Here is a 26,214-nt window from a genome sequence, read left to right as displayed (position 1 = left end):
TACTGATTAATGAAAAACAGACTTTTGAACAAAATAATCGATTTTCATAACAGGAGAAGTTACACAATGTCACTTTAAGAAAATACATGCGAACTTCTGAGTTGCACGGTGTGAAACGACCATTGTTACCCCCCCAAAGTTTTTAAAAAGAGGTTAAACAAAGGAGCTCTTGCAGCACAGCGTCTCTCTAAGAGTATGTGTGACAGAGCAGCAGAAGAGCTGTTCCAGGATCTGCTCTCAGTGGGTGAAACATGTTGTCCAGCACAGCAGTAGGGAGGATACTACGGAGCAGATTATAATGATACAGAACATCGTCACTTCCTGGATCAGAGCCACTCCACAGCCATCTGTCCTCTGCCTGTGGACAGCCGGGACGTCCATGTGTGTGTGTGTGTGTGTGTGTGTGTGTGAGCGTGCGTGCGTGCTTCGGATGTAATTCTACACATTAACCACACTCTTTTACATATGCTTTGATAGCCTCTTCTACTTCCTCCCTATCACTTTTCAGTCGTGTACATGATCATTCTCATCTCTCTAAGCACTGTTCACTGAAGAGCGCTTTCAGATGTTGATGATGTTTAAGCAGTTTATCAAGTAAAAGAGTTACAGCTTTGAAGCTGTAAACAAACTGAGATAAAGTCTTAAGAGCTGCTTGGTTTAGTCATAATTCAGCCAATAAGAATGAATTAGTTTATTTATTGATATTAGTCACAATTTTCTGTCTTTAAAAGGCAAAAAAATATTTGATTTCTGGTAGAAAAGATAAGTTAATGGAGTCAGTCTCTCTGCAGTCCTTGTAGATTCTGTTGGTATTGTAGCAGGCAATGCAGCGCTGCCATTAGTAATAATGTTGTCTCTATGGAGAGAGTTTTTTAGACTGAAATTGATATCATAGGCACTTTCAGAACTCATCAAAATTCCTTTATCAAATATTTCAATTCGCAATTGTACTTTTTTTCCCTCTTTCTGCTTCTTGTTTGTGGCGCTTCAGGCAATTTCAAAAGAAAAAAAGAGTTCCTATTCAAGCATATCACACTGTGCATGATGGGACACGCTGGACAAATAAACCTCACGTCACAGCAGACAACAGCAAAAATGCAGCAGTGAGTGTGAGAAAGATTGCACTGACGAAAGCTTTGCATAGATAAACATCGACCGTCCATCACATCAGAGCAGTAGGAACATTTTTCGATCACCTGAGAGGGAAGCCAGTGCTGAACATTTTTTCCGTCCACAAATGCTTTCGTACAAGCGGCATCTTTGCGACTTTAAAGGTTAAGCACAGCGGAAAACAGAATCCCATGTGCTCCACCTCAGCTGCCACTGGTGCTGCACCCGATTCTGTGACCCGTCAGTTTCTCTAACCTCTGGCAGTGCTACCATTTTGCCCTCAGGCAGTGTTGAGCGCACTGGGCATGCAGCAGTTTATTGAGTTGATATTTGTTGAATGATATAATATAATTAATATTATTTCCACTGTGTTGTCTTTGCTTGAGTTTCTGCAGCTGCAGCAGCAAACAGCAGCAGCAGCACAACCCCCCCACTGAGGAGCAAAGACATTTTTTCCTTGCAGCAATAGGGGGAAAAAAGAACAAGTAAAAAGCACAGGCAGGGTTAATGAATGCCCTGTACCTCCTCTGCTCACTAGAGCCTCTATGGATTAGTAGCCTATGCTGAGTGAAATGAGTGGAATAAAAACAGTGTTTTTTTTAAACAAGATGTCTTAATTTCCCATCAAACAGAACTGACACATATAATCGGATAATGGATTTGAAAGCACTGAGATTCAAAAACAGATCCAGGTTTCTTAAAGTCCAATCAAACCACATTGAAGTGAATCTCTTTCAGACCACAATAAATGAATTTTCCAAGAGCTCGTGGCAGAAAATTAAAGAAACATCTCAAGTAGCATCAGTTAGCATTCAGTTATATTGACATGTTTCTGTATGGATTTGGTGGAACGGCCACAATCAGCTCACTAATTCATATGTTTTGCCTTAGATTGTGGTCAGTTTTATTATATTGAATGCAGCTCTGTTATTAATTACCAAAAAAAAAGAAAAACACCTAGGTGACAGATTGTTTGATCAATCGTGTGCAGGCTGCGACAAAGCGAATGTGTGGGGGGGAAATTGGTCAGCTTTGATTGTGTGCAAATGAAATGCATTGTAAAACATTTCCCTAGACGGTGAATTCTGCACGACTTCCATTGAATCAGTTAGATGGAAGTGAAGGGCCCCCGTTTTGTCCAGGCTGTTTCCTCGGCTGATGTGAATGAATATTTGTGGTGCCCTGGGGCATTATTTCCCCATGTTACACTGCATCAGGAACCAGAGAGATAAATGGGCCCTGGCCTGTCCAAGGCATCAGGACTTCTTCTCTGTTCAACCATAACTAGTAATGTCCTTTCATCCACTGCCTGCAGTGCTACAGATAATGGAGTATTTGAAGAAGAGGAAACACTAAAACAAAGAGAGAGGGGATGTGGTTTATGCGATGACAGTGAATGGGATGATCGGAAATGTCGGGAAAGCAGAAAAAAAAACAAAAAAAACAGGACATAAGAAATGGTACATGTCAGTTTGGCTTAACTGTATGAAATACATGTAAAAGGGGTGGATTGAAAACAGGGAAAATCAAAGAGACAGCGGAGACAGGACGAAACACCACAACCAGTTGAGAAGAAAGAGCTCATGGATGGATGGATGGATGGATGGATGGATGGATGGATGGATGAAGGGGTGGGACAGCAGGCAGGCTCCATGGGAGATTGGCTTAAGTAGCATTGTGCCTGGCCCCCTGCAGTCACAGAGACACCGGTTCAAATTCAAAAAGAGAGACGAGCTTGAACCCAGTCATATGTACGCACACACACACACACACACACACACACACACACACTCTGAGATACAAACTCACACACACTGCGAGGGCATTAAAAGACTGTCATTAATCTGACCTCCACAGCTGTAATAAATATGTGTGGGAGCGTTTTTCACCATAAATAGGGCTCGGTGCGGTATCTGCGCAGATGGCAACACACAGCTGTATGAATGTCATCAAATATGTCGCTTACACTTGTGGCGCTGTGTATTATATAGCTTCACCCGCGCTGACGGAGATTGAGAGCGAGGGAGAGAGCGAGTGTGTGCGTGCGAGTATGCGCGGATGGTGACTGGGAGTGTTTTTCTCTGATAACCTCAGTTTGTTACTTTTTGATCCTGCTAAATTAAGATAAGGGGCTTGGTTAATTAAACTGTCACATGGCAATACCTTGAGGAATTGTGAGGCCAACACAGCTTTAATTGGGTGGCTGCTATTGTCCCTGCGCACTGGGGATAGCAGCCCCCACGGAGGGAACAACACCCTCATGGCTACTGGCAAAGGATGGAGGAGTTGGAGGAACGACGAGCTGGAACATTAGTGGGGAAACAATGTGCAAAAAAATTGATGCATTATACAGCAAAGAATATAAAGCCCATTAAGTTAAACCGACAGTCGAAGTCTTAACCACTGCTTCATTATGCGTGCATGAGAGTTGTGTGATTTTTTTTTTTTTCCCAGTGCATTGCGGTAATCTCTGCGGTGCATTAGTTGCAAAGGCGGGGTCTCCAAAGTCCCATAGACAATGTCAGCAAGCTTAAGATGCATCTGTAATTACCAGCAGCCAATTAACAGCTGACCTCGCCATCCCACCTCGTACCACAACAAAGATCTATTATGGAGATTTAGAAGGCTCGCAGTGTAAACAGCTAAATGCGATGGGTGTTCATACAGTCCTGATGGGTATTTGCACCTTGCTTCTGGTTTACACAAACACACATAAACACACACGTACACACACACACTATTGGAATTCAGACCACGGAGAGGCAGACGGTTGGATGTGTGTGCAGATGTGTAGGTTTCTCAGTAACAGCTTCTGAAGGAGGAGAGAACCTCTCAGTGGATCAGCCTGTGCATTTAACTCCCATACTGTACTGTATATATGCATTTTTTGTGAGGCACTATACAATTATACTACACAAATTAACTGAAATGTCTGCAGCTGTGTGTTAGGAAATCAACATTGCAGTGATTACGACAGGAGGAAATAGACATTGTGGGGGTTGTTACTGTGGAAAGGAACGATCCTGGAGAGCAGTAATTCCCGTTCTGTGGTGATGTTTTGAAAACAGTTGTCCATCTGTCCCCGAAGGTGATCAAAATCTGCCTTGATTAACAAGTGGGGGAATCTGGGTGACGGTCGGTCCCCCTGCATGGCTGCGCTGCCTCTCATCCCTCCCCAAGTGGGGATCAAAGAGGATGAAGTTTTTGAGCCTGGGGATAATCTAGTTCCCTAGATTGTGATAATGCTGCTCAGGATGATCATGTGGATGAGAAGGCGGTCCGGGTGCGCTCGCAGCTCACTGACTGACTGACTGACTGACTGACTGACTGACTGGTTGGTGGGGTTTCTTTTCTGTGAGTGCTAGAAGAGGCAGACAATAGCAGAGCAAAACCGGCGAATTAGTACACATACACTGATGGAGAATGCACACTTGCTGTTACTGTATCCAGGCAACCACATCAGAATTCAAGACATATCCAACAACAGGTGATTGCCACCATCTTCCTCTTTTTTTTTTTCCTCCTTTGAGATGCTAAATTATGACCACTTCTGTTCAAATATGTATTAATATACAGCAATTTTCAAGTGGCTGTAAAATTAGACAGATCCCATTGATGCTCATTCCATAAGAGACATTTACAGTGTGAAATGTAATCAAAGCATTTCAATCCGAAAAGTGCAATTTCTCGCAAAGAGCTTTGATTCATTTGGTTTGTTTGTGATCTTTGTGTGCTTTTTTTTTTCTTCTTTGCCTCGTGACTCTCAAACTGTTTGTGAAATGACAGCGGGGCTTAAGCTCTGTTGAATCTCATTTTAGTTTTAAGTTCCCTGTTGTTCCGCATGGTCTCTTCCCACCCTTATCCGTGTCTGGTGTTGGTGTCCAGCTGTTCCATCAGCACGACAAGTGGTTCAGGAAACTCCCTCATTGTTCACTGACCAATCGCAAAACCCACCAGAATGCTGTCAACGAGCATTTTCCACCCAGTGGTTTGCATTTGCCTGCACCTGTGGTTTTAGCCCAGGGGGCAGGGGATGGGGGGGGGGGGCGGTGGGGGCAGAGTCCGGGGCATTGAGGTGGAAAGACAGCCAGGGTTGGGATTAGGCTGTCTCTCTGTCTGTCGAGATTAAACAAAATAGATTTATTGTGAGTTTCCACCGTTTTGTCGTTTGCTTTCCTCAAAATGCAGCAGAGGACAGCTGAGCCTCGCCACCCGAATTGGCTTTTTTTGTAATTTGCATGAACTCGTTGGAGCTTGGAGGCAACTTACAGTTGTGTGCATGCATGCATGTGAGTGTGCATGTGTGTGCGTGTGTGTGCGTGTGTGTGTCTGGGCATGTGCTCAGTAATTTGACAAGCAAAATAAAGAACTTGTCTAAACAATCAGAGGCAGACATGACTGGAAAGAAAGAGGCCGCGCTGCATTCATGGAAATCCTGCACCTGAGCGGTCGAAGCGTTCGTCGAAGCGCCCTAAACATCCCATAATATGAAGAAATCCCTCAAACAGCCTCGGCCGACGTTACAACATGTTGTAACACTGTATCATCATACTGCAGTATAGAGACTCTACTGTAGAGAGTTACTAGAATAGATAGACTCTGCACTGCAGTGCTTTGCTAGCCGGGGTTGTGAATCTTATCAGGCGGAATTGTGGTAGTGGATTTTGTGTGTGTGTGTGTGTGTGTGTGCGTGTGTTTCTAAGTGTTTGTGAGTGTGTGTCTGTGGCTGCGTGTGTGTGTGTCCAGGCCCCTCTGGAGTCCATTAATCCCAAATCTAACAGACTTACTGCAGAGGCAGCCTTTGATGTGAGCTGAATCCCTCTCTGGAATATTGGATGCTGCTTCCATAATATCCACTTCCCCTTTTCTCTCGTCAGGAATGCATTGTTTTGTTTTCTACCTCCCTCCTTCCCTCCTTCCCCCTCTCCCTCCTTCACACCCCCCACCACCAATGATGCCAGGATTGTCCAGCAGGACAGGTGGCTGCTGTGTTGTTATGAGTTTGTTTACAATTCAGGTGTGTTTCCACCAGTTCTCTGATCTGTAATTTTACATCTCTGAGCTCTTTTAATCCCATTCTTATCTTGTGTAAGCTTTCTAATCTTTGACCCTAATCTTAAACCACCACATCGAATGGGGCAGCATGGATGGAGGAGAGTTGTTTTTCTCACCTTCAAATTCAATGCATACATTTGTCAGAGTGAGAGAGAGAGGCGGGGTCCTCTAGTCGGTGGGTTTTCTCTCTGAAGAACCAGGTATATCTGTTTTTGTATATTTCTATTTATTAGTGTTTGTATTGCAGTGGCCTAGACTTGAACCCGACCTATTTTAAAGTCTCGTGCTCATATAACCAAACCAGTCTCGGGAGTGAAAGAGATGGAGAGGCAAAGAAAGTATAAATTAGATAGTGAGATGGAAAACACATTTCTATTTGAAATGATTATCCCCCCTGACGGGTAGACTAATAGACCTTTATTGCATTTCCGTCAGTTTCTTTTAATCTAATCATACTTATAAACAGACGAGTGAGAGCGTTAGGCGTGCGCGTGTGTTTACCCACACGGAGACGCAGAGCAACCAGTGTCTAGACTGCAAACAGCAATTTGGCTGGGGCACAGAGGAACATCAATGCTAAAGCAATGGTGCTGAAACACAAGGCATGTCCCTGGGTCTTCTTGGGGGAGAGGAGATTGTAGTGACAGACAGACGGCGATTGGAGGGAGAAGAAGAAGAGGAAGCAGCAGGAGGAGGAGGAGGAGGAGGCACAGAAGAAATGGAGGAGAGGTTGGCAGAGCTCACTGTGGCTAATACATCCAAAGTGTGTCAGTTAGCTCTCTAAATGTGTTAGGCCCTGGGGCTGAGAAAGCCAACACCATCGACTCAACCTTCCTCCCTCCACCTTTCCACTTAGCCTCTGTTCAACAACTGCCAATATCCTTAGGGGAGGTACACTGCTGGTCATTGGCACAATTGATCAAATGCCGACATGCTAAAGTGTACAGTTTTCTTATTGCTCATGAGTACATGCACTAGAAAGATGGATTTAGAGCTGCTGCTGCTGCTGCTGCTGCTGCTGCTGCTGCTGCTGCTGCTGCTGCTGCTGCTGCTGCTGCTGCTGCTGCTGTGGGGCACGGCAGATCAGATTTACAGATGTTGTGTCTTCACTTTTCTTTGGGAGATTTACCACAGTGAAGCTGAGAGCAGCACTCTGTTGTTACAGAGTCACGATAATATTTCATTCGATGGTTTGATCATCCTCCAAAATAGTATCCCAGCACAAGATAGTTGAACTTTACTATTTATATTTTTTCAGCATTTATACTGTGCCTTAGCAGTGATATCCCTGTTTATTCACACGGTCGGTTTATCGAAGAAAAAACTTTAATATCTCATTAATGATAATATCCACAGTCAAAGTGTTGCACTCCACGTGCTCCAGTGAACCAAAGAGGAAAGAAAAATGAAAATATGTGCTCACATTAGTAAGCAGGCCGGGCCTGTCAGAGCCGGCTGTTTGAAAACATCTGACTGGTGTCATATCAGGTGAACGTGTTTAAGCTCTGTCACTGAATTAATGTGAAGAGAGGAGAGAGGAACACAACAGATCCTGCACACTGATTCCCCGGGAAATTACCAGCAGCCAGGAGCCTCTTCTCTTGGACTTGTGTGATTAGTTTGCATCAGTTGCGCAGCAGCAGCAGCAGCAGCAGCAGCAGCAGCAGCAGCAGCAGCAGCAGCAGCAGCAGCAGCAGCAGACTCTGACTCTGACTCGTGTGTGGTTAGAGCTTTACTCCATAAAGTCCTGTTGGTGGTCTCATCCTATTCTCCAGAAATGAATCTGCATTAATAATGATGCATCAGTGGTGTTTAAGGGTTTGTGGTTGTTTGACTTCCTGCATCTTATGTGGACTTCTAAATCGTTTCTTTGGAAGTTTATAGAGAGCCTAAGCGGAAGCAGGAAGTAACGGCACCATGGGACCTCAACTCTGAAAAACTCGCCATAGAAATGAACGGGACTGAAAATTTTATTTCATGATCCGTTTGAATTGCGCCATGAGAAAAAAATATGTCCCCTACCCGTTTAAAACATCACGTTTCATGCAGAGAAACCAGCAGTTTATCATAAAACGGCAACAGTAGAATGTATTTTGTGTGGTGACGCTCTACGGACTACAGATCTGTGTCCCACAAAAAATACGTCACCAACTGACACGGGAAAGGGCGGCATTTGGTGTGTGACGTCACCTACGCGACTTGTAGTCTTTCTGGTTACGGATTCTTCGGAATTTTATTTTACAATAGTTTTACAACAAACTGCTGATTTCTCGGGATGAAACGTGATGTTTTAAACTGGTAGAGGACAGATTTTTTTCTCATGGCACAATTCAAACGGATCACAAAATAAAATTTTCAGTCCCGTTCATTTGAATGGCGAGTTTTTCAGAGATGAGGTCCCATGGTGACGTTACTTCCTGCTTCCGCTTAGGCTCTCTATTGTCATTCAACAACAGCAACAAAATACCCTATAATATATATATATTTTCCCTATTTCATTTAGTTATTTTAGCCTTTACTCTGTTTCTCCTGCGTTATTTTAACTGCACTCGTTCTCATAGGCCATATCACACTTCCTCTGACACTTTGAGATTATTTGTCATGTGAATGGTTTTTATGCCAATAGACAATAGACTGAGGAAACTGAATTTGCTCTTCTGGGATAAATAAAGTTCTCTGTATCTGTAATAATAAATAATATTTTCCTAAAGGGAAATATAGAAAAACCAAGCAGCAACTAGTCATAATAGTGTAAAGTGTGGAGTGCAGACTGGAGGCATTGAGTTCATAAAAGGCATTTATCATGTTGTCTGTCATCTTTTTGACATCTGAAAACATTTCTCATAACGCAGCCATGACCAATTCATTCTCCCCGGCCTCGGCCACTTGTCTTTATTGCATTAGGCTTGAATGTCAAGCCTCTCGACACCCACCTTCCCCGTCTTTATTAAGTTTGATGTGTTTCAGCCGCTGAAAGGACGGTATTGTTGGAGGCAGCGAGCTGTCGGATCAGTGTGACGCTGACTCAAGTTTCCTTTTTTCGTGTGATATTTGATAATTTCGGTCGCCCTTGATTAATTTCCTGGAGTCTCACCTCGGAAACCACAGAGCGCTCGGTGCAGCAGTTATATCTGTTGTATATAGTGTGTTTATGTGTTGCTGGTGTTGTTGTTGTTGTTGGTATAACTGTGATGGTTCTGTGGAGACGGAGAATCAGAAGCACTTTCCCTAATCCTGCTAAAGCAGTACACATGGGAATGATTAGTTGCACAAAGCCATGACACCCTGAGTTGTTCAAATCCCTTTGTTCAGAAGCAGAGCGACAAACAGAGAGAGGGAGACAATAAGAGAACGTGACTTAATTCAGAAAATGTGACAGAATTGCGTGATGTCTTGTTATTGTATGGACTTCTGAATAAAGCCTCCACGATGTGTCATGTTTATCCTCGTTGTTGTTCAAGCAGTTTATCGGGGCGAGGGGGGGGCGGGGGGAGAAGCGACCACGGCTCCGAAATCCAATCAGGTTTTTTTTTAAAGAAAAGATCCCACAAATGGAGAGAGTTGGAAATAGCATCATTAAAAAAGGAGCATGGTTAAAATGTAAAAATATGGTGGAGTGAAGCACTTCAAAAGACGACCCTCTGTGAATTAGCAACAAAAGGTTTCCCTTCATTCTTCCTTTAATAGGGTGTTTTAAACCTGTTTTCTCCGTGGATAGAAACAGGATTTCTGTAATGAGCTGGTGACTCATAGATTCTCTCGGCTTAATTTTTCTTTAATTCCCTGCCCCCTTCTCCCTCTCTCTCTTTCTCTCTCTCTCTGCCTCTCTCTCTCTTTCTTTCTCACTTTCTTTCTCACTATCTTTCTAAATGGGCCAAGGCAAGTTTTCCTTTGCTGACTGTGGTGGGGAAGGAACTAGATTAAGGCTATTACTGTAACAGACAGGAGGATGCTGATCAGTCTCTCATGGTCTCTGCTCTGATGTCTGGTCCGTACTGTGCTCTGATCAGTAAGGAGCACCATTCAAACACAGTCTTTCTTCTTTTTTGGTGTGTGTGTGCATGTGGGGTTGTTTTACTGACACAGCCCATTTGATTCCCACAAATATACCCAAATACGATCTAAGAGTCTCATGCAGCGAGCAAAGCAGCAAAAAAAAGACCTTCCCTCCCAAAAAAAAACAAAAAAAGAAGTGCACTCTCACTCCTATCTGCAAACAGTAAGTAGTAGTGAGTAGAATAAAACATGGCTGCAGACCTGCTGTGTCTGTTTATGTTGCTTATGAGTGAACATGCTGCGTTGAGCACACACTAAAGAGAAGACACACACACACACACACAGGGGCTCGCTATATTTAGATGACAAACTGCCATAAACCCAAAAGCTAAAGAGGGAAGAAATAAACAAAAGAGAAAAAGGAGAGGGGAAAGAAAGAGGAAAGAAGAAAAAAAAAAGAAAAAAGCAAGGCGGTCCAGAAGCATCCCCTGTCACGGTGCAATCCCCCATGTCCTAATTACACAGGCTTAGAGGAAACGGAGGATTAGCCACTGATTCACCACGCTTCTCGCCTCATCTTCTAATAAGTCCCCTTCTTGTCTCCTTGCCACCCTTTGTGCCACCCTCCATGTCTCTCTCCAGGTAAAGGTAGCACGATACTATTGACCTGTGGCTTTTCTGCGTCTCTTTGTCGCCCGTGGCAACACACGTGTGTCTCAGACAACACGGTTTAATCCTATAATGTAAAAGTGGACTGTGCTGCGGCAGACTTGTTGTGTTTGCTGTTCTTCCTTCTTATATGTTCAATATTTGGACGCAGCACAGTGTTTGCATCAGTAAGACTTATACAATATGTGCATGCTGTGTTTTGTATGTATGGGTTGTATGTGTTTGTCTCCGTGCGCCACTTTATCACTGGTAAATATGCATATTTTCTTCTTTTTTTTTTTTCTCCACCGGTCAGCTTAGGCTGTAATCTCTGGAGAGCACGTATTCCTCAGTGAATGCGGGAAAATGATCATGTTTTATTTATGGCAAAATAACATTGTTTACATATCATGTAGAGACAAGCTGAGAGGGAATGCTGAAGTGGGGCTTTTACGCAATATCTCAGATATGGAGGTTTTTCTTATTTTATTTTATTTCATTTTCCAAACTACAATCAAATCAACAATGTGACTTTCCATTGTAAATGCACAAAAACAAGTTGATACAAGGCGTTTTCACACCTGAAAGTCCAAACCAAGATTTTGAACTTTCAGGTTTTTGCTGCTGATCTGATCCGGTTGGTTCTGGTTTCACTCTGCATTAATGCGAGCAGACCAAAGAACTTTTTATGACATATTGACATCCTGTCGTCATCACCTACGTATGTTGCATCTCCCTATTTGACATTGATTGGTTTGTAAGCAGACGTGCGTCACCAGAGCTCTCCTCAAATTAGCTGGTTAACAAAGTAGCAAGAAAATGAATGAACAAGTTTGTGGCATTGTGGTAACGATAATTATATTAGGTCATTGCAACCAGCAGCATCAACACACTGCCCAATATGCAAGTCTAGTCGGGATTCGGATAAACGTCCTGGTCATGCAAGTTTTACTGCGAGCCCTGGCTAATGTGTTTAGGCAAATCACTGCAACTTCCTATTAAAGGTATCAAAGTCCAAACCATCGGGAAAAAAAACTTTCACACTGAAAACATTTGACCCATGGTTTAGATTGGTCCAAAACGATGCCACCTCTTTTGGTCAGACTAAATTTCATGTTCAACTTTCACACCTTTTTTTTGTTTGGATCAACCAGAAAAGACTGAAAGTCCAGACCAAACAAGGTTGGTGTGAAGCCCCTGTAGTCTTAGATGTACATTTTATTTGTGTAAATAGTCATCATATGTAACAATGCATCTGTACTATTGCAGGTTTTAGCTTTTATATCTTTACAGCAACATATATATGTATATAAATGCAGAGAATGAATGTACATTCACCTTAACAGTTGTAAAATATAGATCACAAACTACAGTATTAGTTTTATTATTACTGTTACTGTAATCATTACCATACTCTCTTCCCAGGTAAAGCCTTTCTGTGTTAATTGTTTGATGGGTATAAATAGCGTGCTGACATCAGGGCCGTTCCTCTCAGACATCTATATCTAATCGCTCGCCTGTGGCTGCTCTGCTAAAATCGCTCCACCATTAGACACTTAGAACACAGAGAGTCGAGGAGAGTGAGCTTATAGCTGCAGGAAATGTGAATTATACAAGGCCTTAAGTCACAGGTTGGGAAACAGGCCCGGGTCTTTTGATAGGATTCTCCTCGGCTGACCTTGCAATATTTATTGAGTGCCTCTGTGAACCGAGCCACAGCTCCGAGCTGCTATACTATACGTTCTCACACCAACAGAAAGAAAAGAATGTAAAAATAGTTTAGTCTGATATTGGGTTTTTTTTTTCTTCCTCTCTGTTTCTTCTGTGTCTGCACCTCAGTGAGGAACCGGCTTGAAAAGGTTGCTCAGAAGCAGCAGCACTGGGAATTTTTGTTTCTGTTGTCACACATCACAGATGGAGTTACAGATAAACATCACTTTGCCTGTTCTCAGCACTTTTTGGCCTTGGAAACGTTCCCATGGCCGTTGATCACTGTTGAACCTGTTTGTAGAGGTTGTGTGTGTTTTTTTTTCTGTTTTTTTTTCTCCTGACTCTGAGTTCATTCTGATCGTCAACAGATAACAGAGAAACGGTGAGATTTTTTAGCCCCTGTTGTCTTTTATTTATTTCTTTTTCCTGACAGTTGTCTCAAGGCCTTGGAGACCTTGACTGCCAATTGAAGCTTGCGGGAACCTTGTGATGAGTCAGATTATAGCACGCCGGCAACAGCTGTGAATGGCGAGTCTGCATGCGTCGTGCAACGCAAAAACACACACAGAAGCCGAGGAAAAGCTATCCATATTTTAATGGAGGATCTTTAAATGAGGTTCATTAAAAAACAATCAATACGCCCTCAAGTTGCAGACACACTGACACTGCCAGAGCCTAAGTGCACATTCCTTTCTGCTGCATTCAGACACGAACGGGCAAACACACAAACATGCACTCACATGCTGCAGCCTTTATATAACCAGATAGGTCAGTCGCAAACAAATTTGTATTTATAAGGACCACACGGCGCTCTTCAGGGCCCTCAGCGCGGCTTTGTGTTAAAGGCAAAGAGCTGTTTGAGGACATCAACCTGGCGCTGGAGATGCCCCTCGTCTCCACAGCCCACAGACCTTTCTACCCACCCACCCACAGCGCTGTGCCGTTGCACAACCCCTCCTTTTTGCTCCTCATTGATCAGGCTTTGTGTGTTTGTTTGAATATGAGCTTATACACCTCTTCCTCCTCCTCCTCCTCCTCCTGGGTTTTTATCCCTCCTCTCTCTGTCTCTCCTATGCATAAATACTCTCTCCTCTGGGTCTTCTTTGAACAACTTAGCTTGGGCATTAGCTGACAGAAGGGGGCCTGCAGTTTTGTGAAGGGACGCCTGAAGAGAGGACGTGTTTGATCCTGAGATATACGTCCTTGATTCAGCGTCGGCATCTCCAGCCACCAGGCAGCTCCGTCGCCGCTGCCAAGCTTCGCCTGCTACGCGTCGATATTCTTTTTTGCCTCCCACTGTGATAAAAGCTATTAACACTGGGGGGAAAAAAATATCCTTCTCCTTGTGCTAAGCCACCAACCGCACGAAACAATGCCAATCTACTCCCTCAACACACAAACGCGCTCACAATAGAGCCGGAGAATAATATCATTAAATCATTTTTCATGATGTTACATTATTTATATATTTTTATAGAGGTTGCAGCCCTCTCATGACTCGGGTATTACCTGTATTTAAATTGTGAGTTTACGCTGAATTACCCTTTAAAATCCCCCCTCACCGAGGCCGTTTTTACTGTTCGGTTTCAAGCGGAGCAGCGGGCCGGTATAAAATGCAGGTCCCACAGCAAACTGTGATGACTAAACCAAAACAGCAGTTTTGTGGAAATACTATTGCATTGCACAGCCTCTTGAAAGGATGTTGGCAAAACAGACCAACTGTTGACTACAACCTGCTTTCCAGCGCCGCTCTCTGTTTTAGAGACGTTACAGTATCGGCTGCAGCACTATGAGCACGCTTGAGTTATGCGGTCATTTCCACCATAACAATGCAGTGTAAGGAGAAAGGGATAGAAACTGACTGGATCTTTATCTGAAATGATTGGTTTAATATAACACCCTGAACTCTGCAGTGGACCTGGACCTGATCCATCTCAGCAATTGATACCATATATTTTTTATTTTATTTTTTTTTGTATGTCCTTCATCTTGTGTCAGCTTTCTACTGCCATCTATGGTGTTTTAAATCAGCTGTAAAATACACAAAAACTTTTTTTTTCATCCAATTTGTTTTTCTTCTCTTGGTTACATTGTTAGGCTTCATTATCCATGCAAATATTGGTTTTAATATTTTTGGTGTGGGCCTCTGGGCCTGTTTCTGTCAATATACCCCTTGGCTTCAATTGAACCTTCCTCTTGTCAGCTTTCTGCTCCATCTATGGTGTTCAGGTCCTAAATCAGCTATAAATCACACTAAAACAATTATTTATCATCCCATTTGTTTATCATCTCTTGGTTACATTGTTAGACTTCCTTATCCATAAAAAGGTTGGTTTTGCACTTATGATTTCAGTTTTAACTCTCATTATTGTTATCTGCAGTTATCGTTATAACCAGAGCATTTTAGAGTTTTGTGAAAAAACATTTTTGGTTTTATTTTGTTCAAATAGAGGTTCCTGACAAAGTCAAAAAGCCTTGATGCAATAAACAAATCTATGTGGTACTTTTATGCATTCAAAACCTGAAAACGGCTCACTGGTGACCCGAATACAAGAGAAGGCAAGTTAAATTAGCCCCCATATTGACCCTGAAAACTGATTCCTGAGGAGTTTCTGAAAGCTCCCTGAAAGTTTCAGAAATCCTATCTGGAGCTGCAGTTGTTTGTCAGAGACGAGGGCAACCTGAGAAGTCAGGAGATATTTACTAAACATTAGGCTCAGCCACAGTGGAGACTCTCTCATCTGCGCAGTTCAAATATTTAGTCACCCTGATTGGCTGAGAGTGTCGGCGGCGTGGGGAGGGGAGGAGGAGGGGGGGGGGGTTTGTGCATGGATCAGCTGGGTGAGACAACAGTAGGCGAGGAGATTAAAAAACACAGTAACGCACACACACACACGCACACAGATATAAACACACACTGAGAGCTCCCTCAGGTGAACAGGTGCAGTCATGGTCTGTCACAGATGCTCTGCACAATTTGTCAGCTGCCATTCCTCCTGTCCACCTTGGGTGGGTAGGGGGAGATACTCGCCACAACACAACCTCAACACACACACACACACACACACACACATTATCTCAACTCATTCTCTAGCAGCTTGTAGTTGCTCATAGAGCCGTCTAATCACTACCCAGGTGTGCAGCAGGGTAAAGCCATTCACCATCGCTGCTAAATTGTTCTGTTCTCTGAAGCTTTTTACTTTCTTGAATTTTATTTTTGGAGCACTGCTGTTGCTTTGCTATCAGGACCATGTGTGCGTACGTATGTGTGTATATGTATGTGCATGTGTGTGTGTGTGTGTGTGTGTGCAGTTCCTCCCCCTCCCTCCTCACCCAGGAAGCACAGTGTGTGACAGAGGGACATTAATCACAGGGCTGGGTAATAAAGCGAGGAGGGATGGGCATGTAGGGCCAGGGGGGGCAGGTGTCTGGAGGGAGAAAAGGGTGTTTAGGGAAATCACACCATGCTTTATGACACACACTGATACACAGACACACTTTTTACACTCCCAGGTTTCGGTGCGCGTCGTCATTCGTTCACGCACCACAACGAGAGCTCTCCACCATGGAAGTTTTGAAACATTAAAATTGAGGAGTGGAGCAAAAACAACTCGCAGTTTACTTTTTATCAGGTTGTGTGTTTGGTGAGGGAGGTATGGGTCTGACTTCATGTGGCTTGTGGCCTGTTGCCCCCATTTATTAAAGGTATAATGTGTAGGAATTACCCCCATCTAGCTGTGCGGTTGCGTATCGGAACGTATTCTTGATGCAAGAAAATCTGTGTTTTTAAGTTGCATTCACCTGAAATTGGGCAGACGTCAGACAGACAACAGACGCTGCATGTAACAGGATAAACAAGTGGTCCGCCAGCACGAGGCAAAACAATACAGGCGTGACAATATGTTGTCATGGTGATGTCATATTGTTTACCTGACCCACGTTTTACCGTCTTTCTCGAATAAAACAGCATCCTTGGTCGGCCGTCTGCCCGACTGCACCTGAGTGCCTCCATCCTTAAATTCCTCACACTACACAGTGGTGACAGTTTTAACAGGCGCTACCTGGAAAACTTTCTCCCCGAACCGACAGCTCCGGTGAGTTTCCGTGGTTACCTACGGTCACGCTGCCACTGAACGTAAAAAATGGCGATGCAACATGGCCGCCTCGGTTCGGTGCGTCGCCCACTTATGTATTCGACTTGAAATATACGTATTTATGAAAGCAATATTTGATTTTTGCTAATAAAAAGCCAAATAAGTTACATACTGGGGCTTTAAAGTGTTCACTTAGTAAAGTAACGAGTTTTCTCCTGGAGGCAGAACAGAGGGGCATTTTTCTATAATCTCATTTTTTGGCTCAGTAGAAAAAGAAGAAGAAGAAACACTCCCCATGTTCATGATACTGATGTGGCGATAAAACGTGTCTGTTTATGGTCAGCTGCTAAATGACAGCAGAACACACAATTTAGTCGTCCACTGGGTTTTACTGCACCATGGCCTTTTTTTTTTTTTCCCTTGAACATTTATTTCTGACCTCTTCGGGTTATTGGAGTTTTTTAATATCAACCTCATTCCATCTTGACATTTTACAGTGGACACTGGGCTGTTAATCATCTGAGGCAAAAAGGTGTGATACTGGATATTGTGTGTGTGCAGGTATGTGTCACCACTACCCACAATGCTTTGTTTGTGTATTTTCTCCTGCATCTGCAGTTGCATGGTGGAGCGTAGTTAGAGAAACGAGATGCCAATAATAGTTTAATCTGCACAACAATGGCTCAGTGCGCTACGTCCTCAAGAGCTGTTTGTTCTTTTTTTTATTGTGCGCTCGCCTCGTTGATGAATTTGCAGTTCGTCGCTGTTAAAGCTGCTCTTTTTCAGTCATTGGTTAAAAGGTTCATAATATAAATGAACCCATCCAAGCATATTAACTGCCAAGCATAAATAAACACATATGTATATGTTTGTAGAGTTTGAATCGAGTCCTCTGTCGCTTCGTCCTTGTTTTTGAATCATCAGTCATTACACGCTGCGTTTTCAACACTCGTCTGTTTTTAAATAGAATTCATCATTCAAATTATTCATTCAAATGATTCATAATTTAATCTGCAAGGACTGCCTCTAAAAACGTCTCAGAGAGTCACGTTTAGGGACTGGGTTTTAGATAAGCTCACCTCATTGGCTTAGACAGTAATTAACAAACGTCTCACTGTCCCCATTTAAGTGAATAGGAAAACGGTTGGACCCCAGTGCATCTCCTCACCTCCACTGACCCGACTCACCCCGGCTGCTGTCAATATATATAATATACAACACACTGAACTGGGATCAGTCACTTCTTTCTCGCAGCGTTTCTGAATTAAGGATCTTTCTGAAATGATAAACGTTGCTGTGACTCTGTGTGTCCTTTTGCTGTTGCTCAAAGGGTTTCTTAGAGCAGCTTTGATACTTTTATATCTGTTTCAAGTGCTCTTAGCACTAAAGATAACTGGCAGCTACATAGCTGTCCTATCTAGCTCATTGTTACCCAGTCATGCTATTCTGCCCTAAAGCAAGGCAATTAACCCTGCCAGAGGTATAAGATAGGCTCCGGCTGCGCACTGTTAAGAAAAGCCCTCACAAGTACAAAAGAGTGTGCAGAGTTAATTAAACTTTTTTGTTGGAAATAGATGTGTAATCAACATCTGATTTCAATCAGATGGGATTTAAGTCAAGTGTCTGCAACAGGGAGGGCTGCGAAGACACAAACAGGAACAGCGCCTCCATCCATACTGGGCAGAGTATGGATAGTCGCCATGCATTGAACAGAGCTACATCCACAGAGCTGAGTGTGAGCGCTGGAGAAGAGTCTGGAGACTGTGTTTTAAATGTAAAAAGCAAATGTATGTCAGCAGCAACGTGACTGCACAATCCAAATCCTGTAGGTTGCAAGATGTCAGAGGTTGCTGTTGGTTCCCATAACAAAAGAGGTGACGAGCAGGTTCACACCCACAGCCGACATCAGCTGAGTCAGAGCAGAGTTCACAGAGACTTGTTACTGAATCTGAATCTGAATCTATTCTTTTCGCTCTGAAATCTGCGATGTTTCCGTCATGCTTTATGTCGGGTAATCTAAAGCGCTCGCTGCATATCATCACCTCATTTTCCTGCCTTTTTCTATTTGTTCCCATTTGGTTCGGGACCGTGGTGGTTATAAAAACACACACTGTCCTCTTCACAAGATCCGCGTATAAGATTAGATTTAAGGAGAATTTTTTACAGTATCAGCACTTGAGATGCAAACGTGATAGAAGAGTGAACACGGCGAGATAAAAAAGGTTGTCCCTGTTGCAAACACAGATTGATATCTTAAAGTACAAGATATCATGAGGATTTGATTTTCATAAAAGCACCGATGTTGCAAAGATGTCTGAAAATAAAAATAATCCCATGCACCTTATGAGTAAATTGACAACATATAGTTTGGAAACATGATTCTTTTTACTTATTGATTCACCGTGTGTCCACAAATAATGAATAAAGGCGAGACACTACAGGCAAAAACACTGTTTTTTCATGCACTGATCAATGAGATTTTGGGCTATTTTTCTTCCTTCTTCCTCCGTATTCTCTCAGTAAAGTCAAAAGAAATGGTAGAACATCCACATTAAGGTGGTTATTTTACTTCATTTTGTCTCTTTTGTTGGTAGATTTTTCCTAAATTCGCTAAAGTTAGCATGCTACTGTGACATTCAGTACTGTGCTGTGCTTGTTATCTGACCCATGTGATGTCAGGTATCATTGTAAAGCTCTCTTTCTCCTGAACTACTGTATTATGTAGGCTCAAAAAAGGTAATTTCCTTTGTATCCACAACCAAATCGTAAACGTATGATTTATATATTACAAAATAGCGCATATTTCATCAGATTTTGCCTCATTTACATATTTAAACATAAAATTTGACAAAACTTGTAATACAAAAAATATTTGCCTTAATGTAAGTGATAAACTTGGGAAGTTTCATGGTGATATCTGTTAGTTAAATTTTTTTTACCGTATTCACCTGTAGTGTCTCCCCTAAAGGCAGATTATTAGAGGGTTGTTGTTGCTCCGTATGAGATGAATCAACATGTGAGGAGCGGTTGTTAGTGCATCTATCAGTGTAATTTATCCTGGACTGTGCACACGCTGAGAGAGGAAGCGCCTGAGCCGACCCACGGTAGCCAAATCATTGCAGGCAAATGTGTCCTTGGTGGAGGTTTCTGTTGCCCATCCCAGAGAGAGCTGGAGAGAGCTGGAGAGGGAGAGAGAGATATGAATGTCACCCTTGCTCTCATATGTCATATTGTTAGCCATAGATATTAGGAGAGCGCCTCAAGGTTGAACGTGCGGCTGAGACATGAATAATCTATCACAGGTTTCCTCCGACTAAATAGAGGGAAATATGTCTGCATGGATTATTTATGCTTTAATATGCACGCGGCGGCAAATGGACAATCACCTCTGAGAGCATGAAGACGTTGTAGGGGCCAAGTTAATTGTGTGTGTGTCTGGAACGCATGCTAAAGGGCTGGCTGTGTGTGAAAGGCAGCGGTTGTCTGGCTGTTAAAGCTCAGTTACATACAGGACTTTTTTTTTTTGTGGCTCGGTGATGGATTACAGTAATAGCATGTTCTGGTTGGAAACTGTATTCAGGTTTGTATTATTTATGCACGACATCCTCGACCAAATCATCGATCTCGGCGCTCTGACGTGTCGCCGGCGCGTCGGTCGGTTCTCACGCCAGTTAAAAGCAGGACTGGCCTCCCTCCACTTCCTCAGCCAGACTCTAGTTGTTTGCCAGCGTCTGTTTAGTCTTCTTCAAACATTTTAAAGCTCATCTCTCCAGCTTAGGAGGACGGTCTCTCCGGAGTGTCGGCTGCTGCTGCTGCTGCTGCTGCTGTTGACCCGCAGCCCGGTGCAGAGGCAGCCTGGCCAAGTGCACTCAAGCACATCCACTCTGCCGGCTCGTTCGCATCAACGAAAAGATTGTATTAGTCCCAAGTTTGTGGTCTTTAAAGCAGCACTCTGGCCGCTGCTGTAAAAGTCCACGCATCCCATAATGGAATTGATGGGGTGGGCTTTACAGCTCCTAACAGTAATGTTGTTGTCTTCTCACATTTGGTTGAGAACGATGGTAGAAAGTCGAGCTCTCTGTGGCCTCGTTCTCCTTCTTATCGCTGGCTTTTTTTTAAAAAACGAGAGAACATTTTCAATCCCCGTGTTAACAATTTTTCTCTAAATTACCACCTACTGACTTTGGTTTCAGACTTCAAACCACAGGGGGCTTGTCACAGGAAAGATAAATTACCCTGATTTAAAATGTGTTTTTCATCCCGTGCTCAATATACGACGAGGACGACAAGGATTCATCATGAGGAATGAAGCTTTTTAAACCATTAACACTGGAAGGTACCAACGAGCTGTTTTCTCCTGTTAATTATAAAAGTATGGATTTGACTGCTCCGTTCAAATATTACCGTGCGCCACTTGTGTTACTGACACTTTGCATTGGGCTACACAAAAACATCAATACAGCAGAAATTAAGCTCCTATGAATAGACTCGCCTAATTCCTCTTAACAAAGAAAGCCGCCTCAGTTCTGTGACTGTTTGTCTATTTCTGCTAACCAGCAAAGTCTCACGTAGGAAAAAGGAAGCGTGGCGTTGGTCTGCAGCGTTGGGCTCCACAGGCAGACTGAGATGCATCACACGTCTCCAAAAACCAATATGCAAATCAGCCTTAGCTGCTGCATTTGTTTAGAGGCCTGTGCCAGCGACCTTTGGATTCTACTGGTGGGGCGGCGAGGGGTGGGGGGGGGGTGGGTCTCCTGTGTTGTGCATTCATGAGTTTGTCTAACCTGTGCCTGGGGAAGGTTACACTTCTCTGACAAATGAAGTGATTGATGGAAGGAGGTGAAGGCAGCAGATGGAGATGTGTCATGTGCAAATCAGACATTTCAGACCATTTTGCAGTCGTAAAAAAATAAAAGTCAGGAAACTAAATCTGTGTTTTTAAGTTGATATGACCCTGTCTACAGTGTATCTATCTATATATACAGGTGCAGCTCAATAAATTAGAATATCATGGAGGTCAGCGGTCTTCCCCCATGATGATGCAACCTACTGGACCAGACTAAGGCCTCGTCCACACTGCCACTCCTAATGGGATTTTTAGCATATCCACATTGTATACTGTAGATTCTTAAGTCTGAAGAGCCAGAAACCTGAGATGAGATCCGATTTTTCCAAACTTGATTCAAACCACATATGGAAGTGGTTTTAAATGCGATTCTGATCTGATTTGTCTAAATCTGTTTCAATGTGAAATAGGATTTTAAAGTGTCTTCTGTGTCACTTGCAACGCAGCAAAAACAACAATGATGACACAGTTCCATACATTAAAAGACCAATGTTGACAAATCATGCAGAATGCTTCGCTGGTCTTCCTGCACCAAACGGCCAGTACCGCTGTCGTTTCAGCGCTGATGGCAGCGTGAAAGGCCGCACAGCTCAGCAGTCGCCACGGTTGCTGTCGCTCCCGTGCAATAGCTGACTATTTGTCGTCCGTTTTGTTGGTTTGTTTCTGAGCGTAGCTTGTTACCATAGTAATCAATGTAGACAAGATACATGCAATATGGACACATGTAGACCGGATCTGATCACTTAAAATATGTAATGTGGACTGTCAGCGTCACTGATGTGCAAAAAGATTTTTTTTTAAAAACAAACATGTGAAGGCTCAGGAAACCTTTGAGTTAATTAGTTGATTGAAGTGTGACACCATTAAGTTAAAATACTGAACTTTTCCACAATCTTCTAACTGTTTGAGATACAGAATTTTAGGTTTTCATCAAATGTAAGCCATAATCATTATAATTACAAGATATAAAGACATCCAGTATCATATTTCCATAATGAATCTCTATATAATATACTGTATGAGTTTCCCTATTTGAATTGAACTACTGAAATAAATTAGCTTTTCCGTGATATTCTAATTAAGTCAGATGCACCTATATATATTTGCTCTGTCAACTGAACAATGAAATCTTTTGTGTCGTCTCTACAGTCAGGATTGTGTTTGTCTACTTGGTTTCATCCCACGCGACCAATGGAAAAATTCCATTTGTGGGACAACAGATGCTGTTTTTTTGTTTTTTTTATATTTCACTTCATGCCCAAGAGGAAGAAAAAAAAAGTGCTCCTTTTTTATTTATTTTATGATTTTTTTTTTTTTTGTAACCAAGTTCTGGATCCATTTGACACAGGCATGAGTACTCCCATAATCAGCCAGAGTGTGCATCCTTCTGAATAGAGATGAAAGAGGGGGAACACACACACACACTCACAATCACATTCACACTTATACACACATGCGTGCACACACAACAACAAGGAGCCTGCAAATAAACAGGCACAAACACACAGGGAAGAAGCACAAGCCATTTGGCACAGCCTCTCTGTCTAGGGAGGGCTTCAAAGCCCACTGACATGAATTTATGATAACGGCACTGTGCCTTTGCCAAACCTCAACTGTTGTTGTTTTTCTCTCGCTCCCTCTCCATCCCTTCTGTATGCTCTGCCATCCCCTTGATCAGAGCTTTGGAAAATGCTAGCAGGTGTCCCCCAGTCCCTTTGGAAAGGTGTGCGCTTGTGCTCGTGTCTATGCGTGCGTGCGTGCGTGCATGCGTGCATGTATTTTTACGTGTGTTTTGGAGCGGGACATCCTGCGCTGGCTCTTCCCTCCTTCGTCTCACTTGGCTCCACTTCTCTAACTTTGGGCCCCAACTCTTTGTACAGTTCATTTTCGTAATAGTACTATGATTGTGTTATCCTCCTTTTACTCCTTCAACATGGACCTGTGGTTGATGATGTTGTCCGCTGGTGTGATGAGTCTTTTCTACAGCTGAATGTGACTAAGACTAAAGATATGTTAATCAGCTTCAGAAAGTCCTGTACTCACCAGCATCAGTGGTATTGTGGAGATTGAACTTGTGGACAGCTACAGTATAAATATCTTTGAGTGGTTCTTGATAAGAAGCTCTGTTTTGACCAACAATAAAAAAAGTTCAACAAAGTCTTTATTTTCGGAGGAAAATGAGCTCTTTTAATGTGTCCGCTGAGATGATGACTCTATTTTGTAGAAGTTTTATTGAATCTGTTTTAACATTTTGCATCATTGCCTGGTTTGGAAACTTGACTGTAGCTAACAAAAACAGGCTGGGTAGCCTCGTCAACGTGGCCAGTAAGATTTCTGGGAGGAGGAAAGCCCATCTCATAGACCTTTATAAAAGGCAGGTGATCAAAAAGGCCACGTCCATTCAGGAGTGTGTAGATAATAACCCTAACCCCCTCCAGACTGAGGTTGAACTGTTACCTTCAGGTCGGAGGTTGAGGGTGCCTCCTATCAGGACAAATAGATGTAGGGCTTCATTTGTTCCTTCTGCTATTATAATGTTGAATAGTATTAAATAATGAGATAATTGACAGCTGTCTTGATCTCACTTCGCATTTGAATGCACTTGAAAATGAATTACTCTGCCCACTATGTGCTGCTGTATGTGCTGTTGTTCGTAACAGATGCTGATTGTTCTGAGTGTGTTTTATGTGTATTGGATGTTTTTATGTGTTTTTGACGTCCTGGCTGCAAATCAATTTCCCAACAGGGACAATAAGGAGAACTTTGAACTCTGAACTCTGAACTCTGTTCTGTGCTGACTACTGACATGCATATCGCTTTCTTCTCCTTTTCTCTCCGTCTGCAGATGAGGATTGTGTGAACTGCACAGAGGAGTGCCGAGTCCTGGGCCACTCCGACCGCTGCTGGATGCCCCAGTTCCCCGCTGGAGGAAACCAGGCGGAGGGCATCGACTACCGCAACAACATGTTCGTGCCGGCGGGGATGGAGACGGTGCCCGAGACGGAGACCTACGAGACCGTCAACCCCAACGGCAAGAAGACGTTCTGCACGTTCGGTAAGGAGAGGCGCGACCACACCATCCTGGTGGCCAACGTCAAGCCCTACCTGAAGGCCAAGCGCGCCCTCAGCCCGCTGCTGCAGGAGGTTCCCTCGGCCTCGGGCAGCCCCACCAAGGGCTGCTCCACCTCGTCCCCGTGCTCCGCTGTCAAGAGTCCTGCCGACGGAGCCGAGGGCAAACCCCCTCCCGCCACCTGCTCCGGCCACTACGGGCCCCCCGACGGCCAGTACCTGTCGCCGACCAAACAGAGCAGAGAGCAGGGGGGGGGCTACCCGCCGCTGCCTCCCTCAGACCCGGTGGCCAAGGTGCTGGCCGAGGCCCGGTCCAGGATCAGCCAAGAGGCGACAGGTGAAATGGAGTGTGTCCTGGAGCAGGTGGAGCCCGACGGGAGCCGCGACGGGATGGACGCCGACCAGGTGGTGAGAGACATCGACAAACTATTGCAGGACTGCAGAGGAAGTGAGGCCACCGGCACGCTCAGGAAGTGACACGAAGGACAGACACACAAATCAGTAGGGAAGGTAGAGAGAGGAACAGGAGGCTGCTCCATGAACTCTCGTACCAAAACTGTCACCAAAACAAAACAAAGTTGAACGAACGGCTCTCCTGAGTCCGACAGGAGCTCTTTTCACTCTACTTGTTGTTGAGAAGCACCGACACGGACGGACGATGGGAACATTTAATATGTCCGTCATGTGGCACCGGTTTGGGTGCTGAGATCCCTACCAACGAAAAAAAAGAAACTGTGTAACAAACATCTGAATTCTGCAGAATTTATAAACTCCTTTTTGTTTTGGATTCTTAAGCAAATTGCAGAGGCTTATGCCTCTGGCAACCTCGCAAGCTATTATCTAAGTGCCCACCAGCTCATAAGTGTGTCGTTCATGGTCTCTTGTGAAATCCTACATATCCTACGTGTGTGTAGATGGATTTCTGTTGTGTGTGACGGCCATAGAAACTGAATGAAAAAGGACTACTCATGGTCAGACATGACAATCGATTGCGGAAAACAGAAACAAATTCTAATCTATTCGGGACAGTGGAAGACCAAAATACACAAAACAACCTTATCTTTTCTGACTTTACTGTGGGTGTTGGACGTGTGACGGATCATGTGGTTGAACATGAAGAGAGATGGTTAATCAGGGCTATGTTCACAGGGGTTGATCCTGGACTGTGGCGGGCGGGGGGGCGCGAGGGTTGGGGTGGAGTTCGCTGAAGGAGAATTACTGAACAGTGTAACCATGTTTTCACCTGTCATATGTAGCCACATGTGTAAGTTGTGTCTCTCTCACACCTCTATTTAAATGTTCATATTGCTGAACAGTGTAGCTGCACGCACCGCGTTTAGACACGTGCACTACACTTTTACGCATACACATGCTGACACGCTCACATGCAAACACACACACACACATACACACTAATGCTTACACACAACTGGCCATCTGTGTAATTGTCTTACATGTACATCATCAGCTTTCAGTCCCTTGTGTACAGTGATTTATCATGTGTGTGACTCTGCCTTAAGGCAATCACAAGTTGTATAAAAAGGGACATTTTTCCTCAACTGTGAAAAGATGATATCTATATGATGATATAGATGACTATATGTATGAATCCATGTATAGTGTCCAAATATTAACAAAATATTTATACATTTTATAAGAAAAAAAGAAGAAATGAGGAATCTCAGC

The 26,214-nt window shown here is 43.5% G+C and overlaps 1 protein-coding gene across 4 annotated transcripts in view; it reads left to right on the top strand.

Moving 5' to 3' along the window:
• The window catches only part of pcdh17 (protocadherin 17), a 64,260-nt gene extending 38,060 nt beyond the window's left edge, over nucleotides 1–26,200 (top strand). For all 4 annotated transcript variants that reach the window (XM_085805755.1, XM_085805746.1, XM_085805738.1 and 1 more), the window contains exon 5: nucleotides 24,305–26,200. In XM_085805755.1, coding sequence (XP_085661881.1) covers nucleotides 24,305–25,005 — 701 coding nt within the window. In that variant the 3' untranslated portion in view covers nucleotides 25,006–26,200. The remainder of the gene's footprint in view (nucleotides 1–24,304) is intronic.
• The last annotated feature ends 14 nt before the right edge of the window (nucleotides 26,201–26,214 follow it).

The sequence above is a fragment of the Trachurus japonicus genome, chromosome 3 (assembly GCF_045865225.1).
Source record: "Trachurus japonicus isolate A0001 chromosome 3, Traja_1.0".
Taxonomy (NCBI): Eukaryota; Metazoa; Chordata; class Actinopteri; order Carangiformes; family Carangidae; genus Trachurus; species Trachurus japonicus.
Note: the sequence above shows the minus strand (reverse complement) of the source record. Positions and strands in the feature narration are given on the sequence as shown.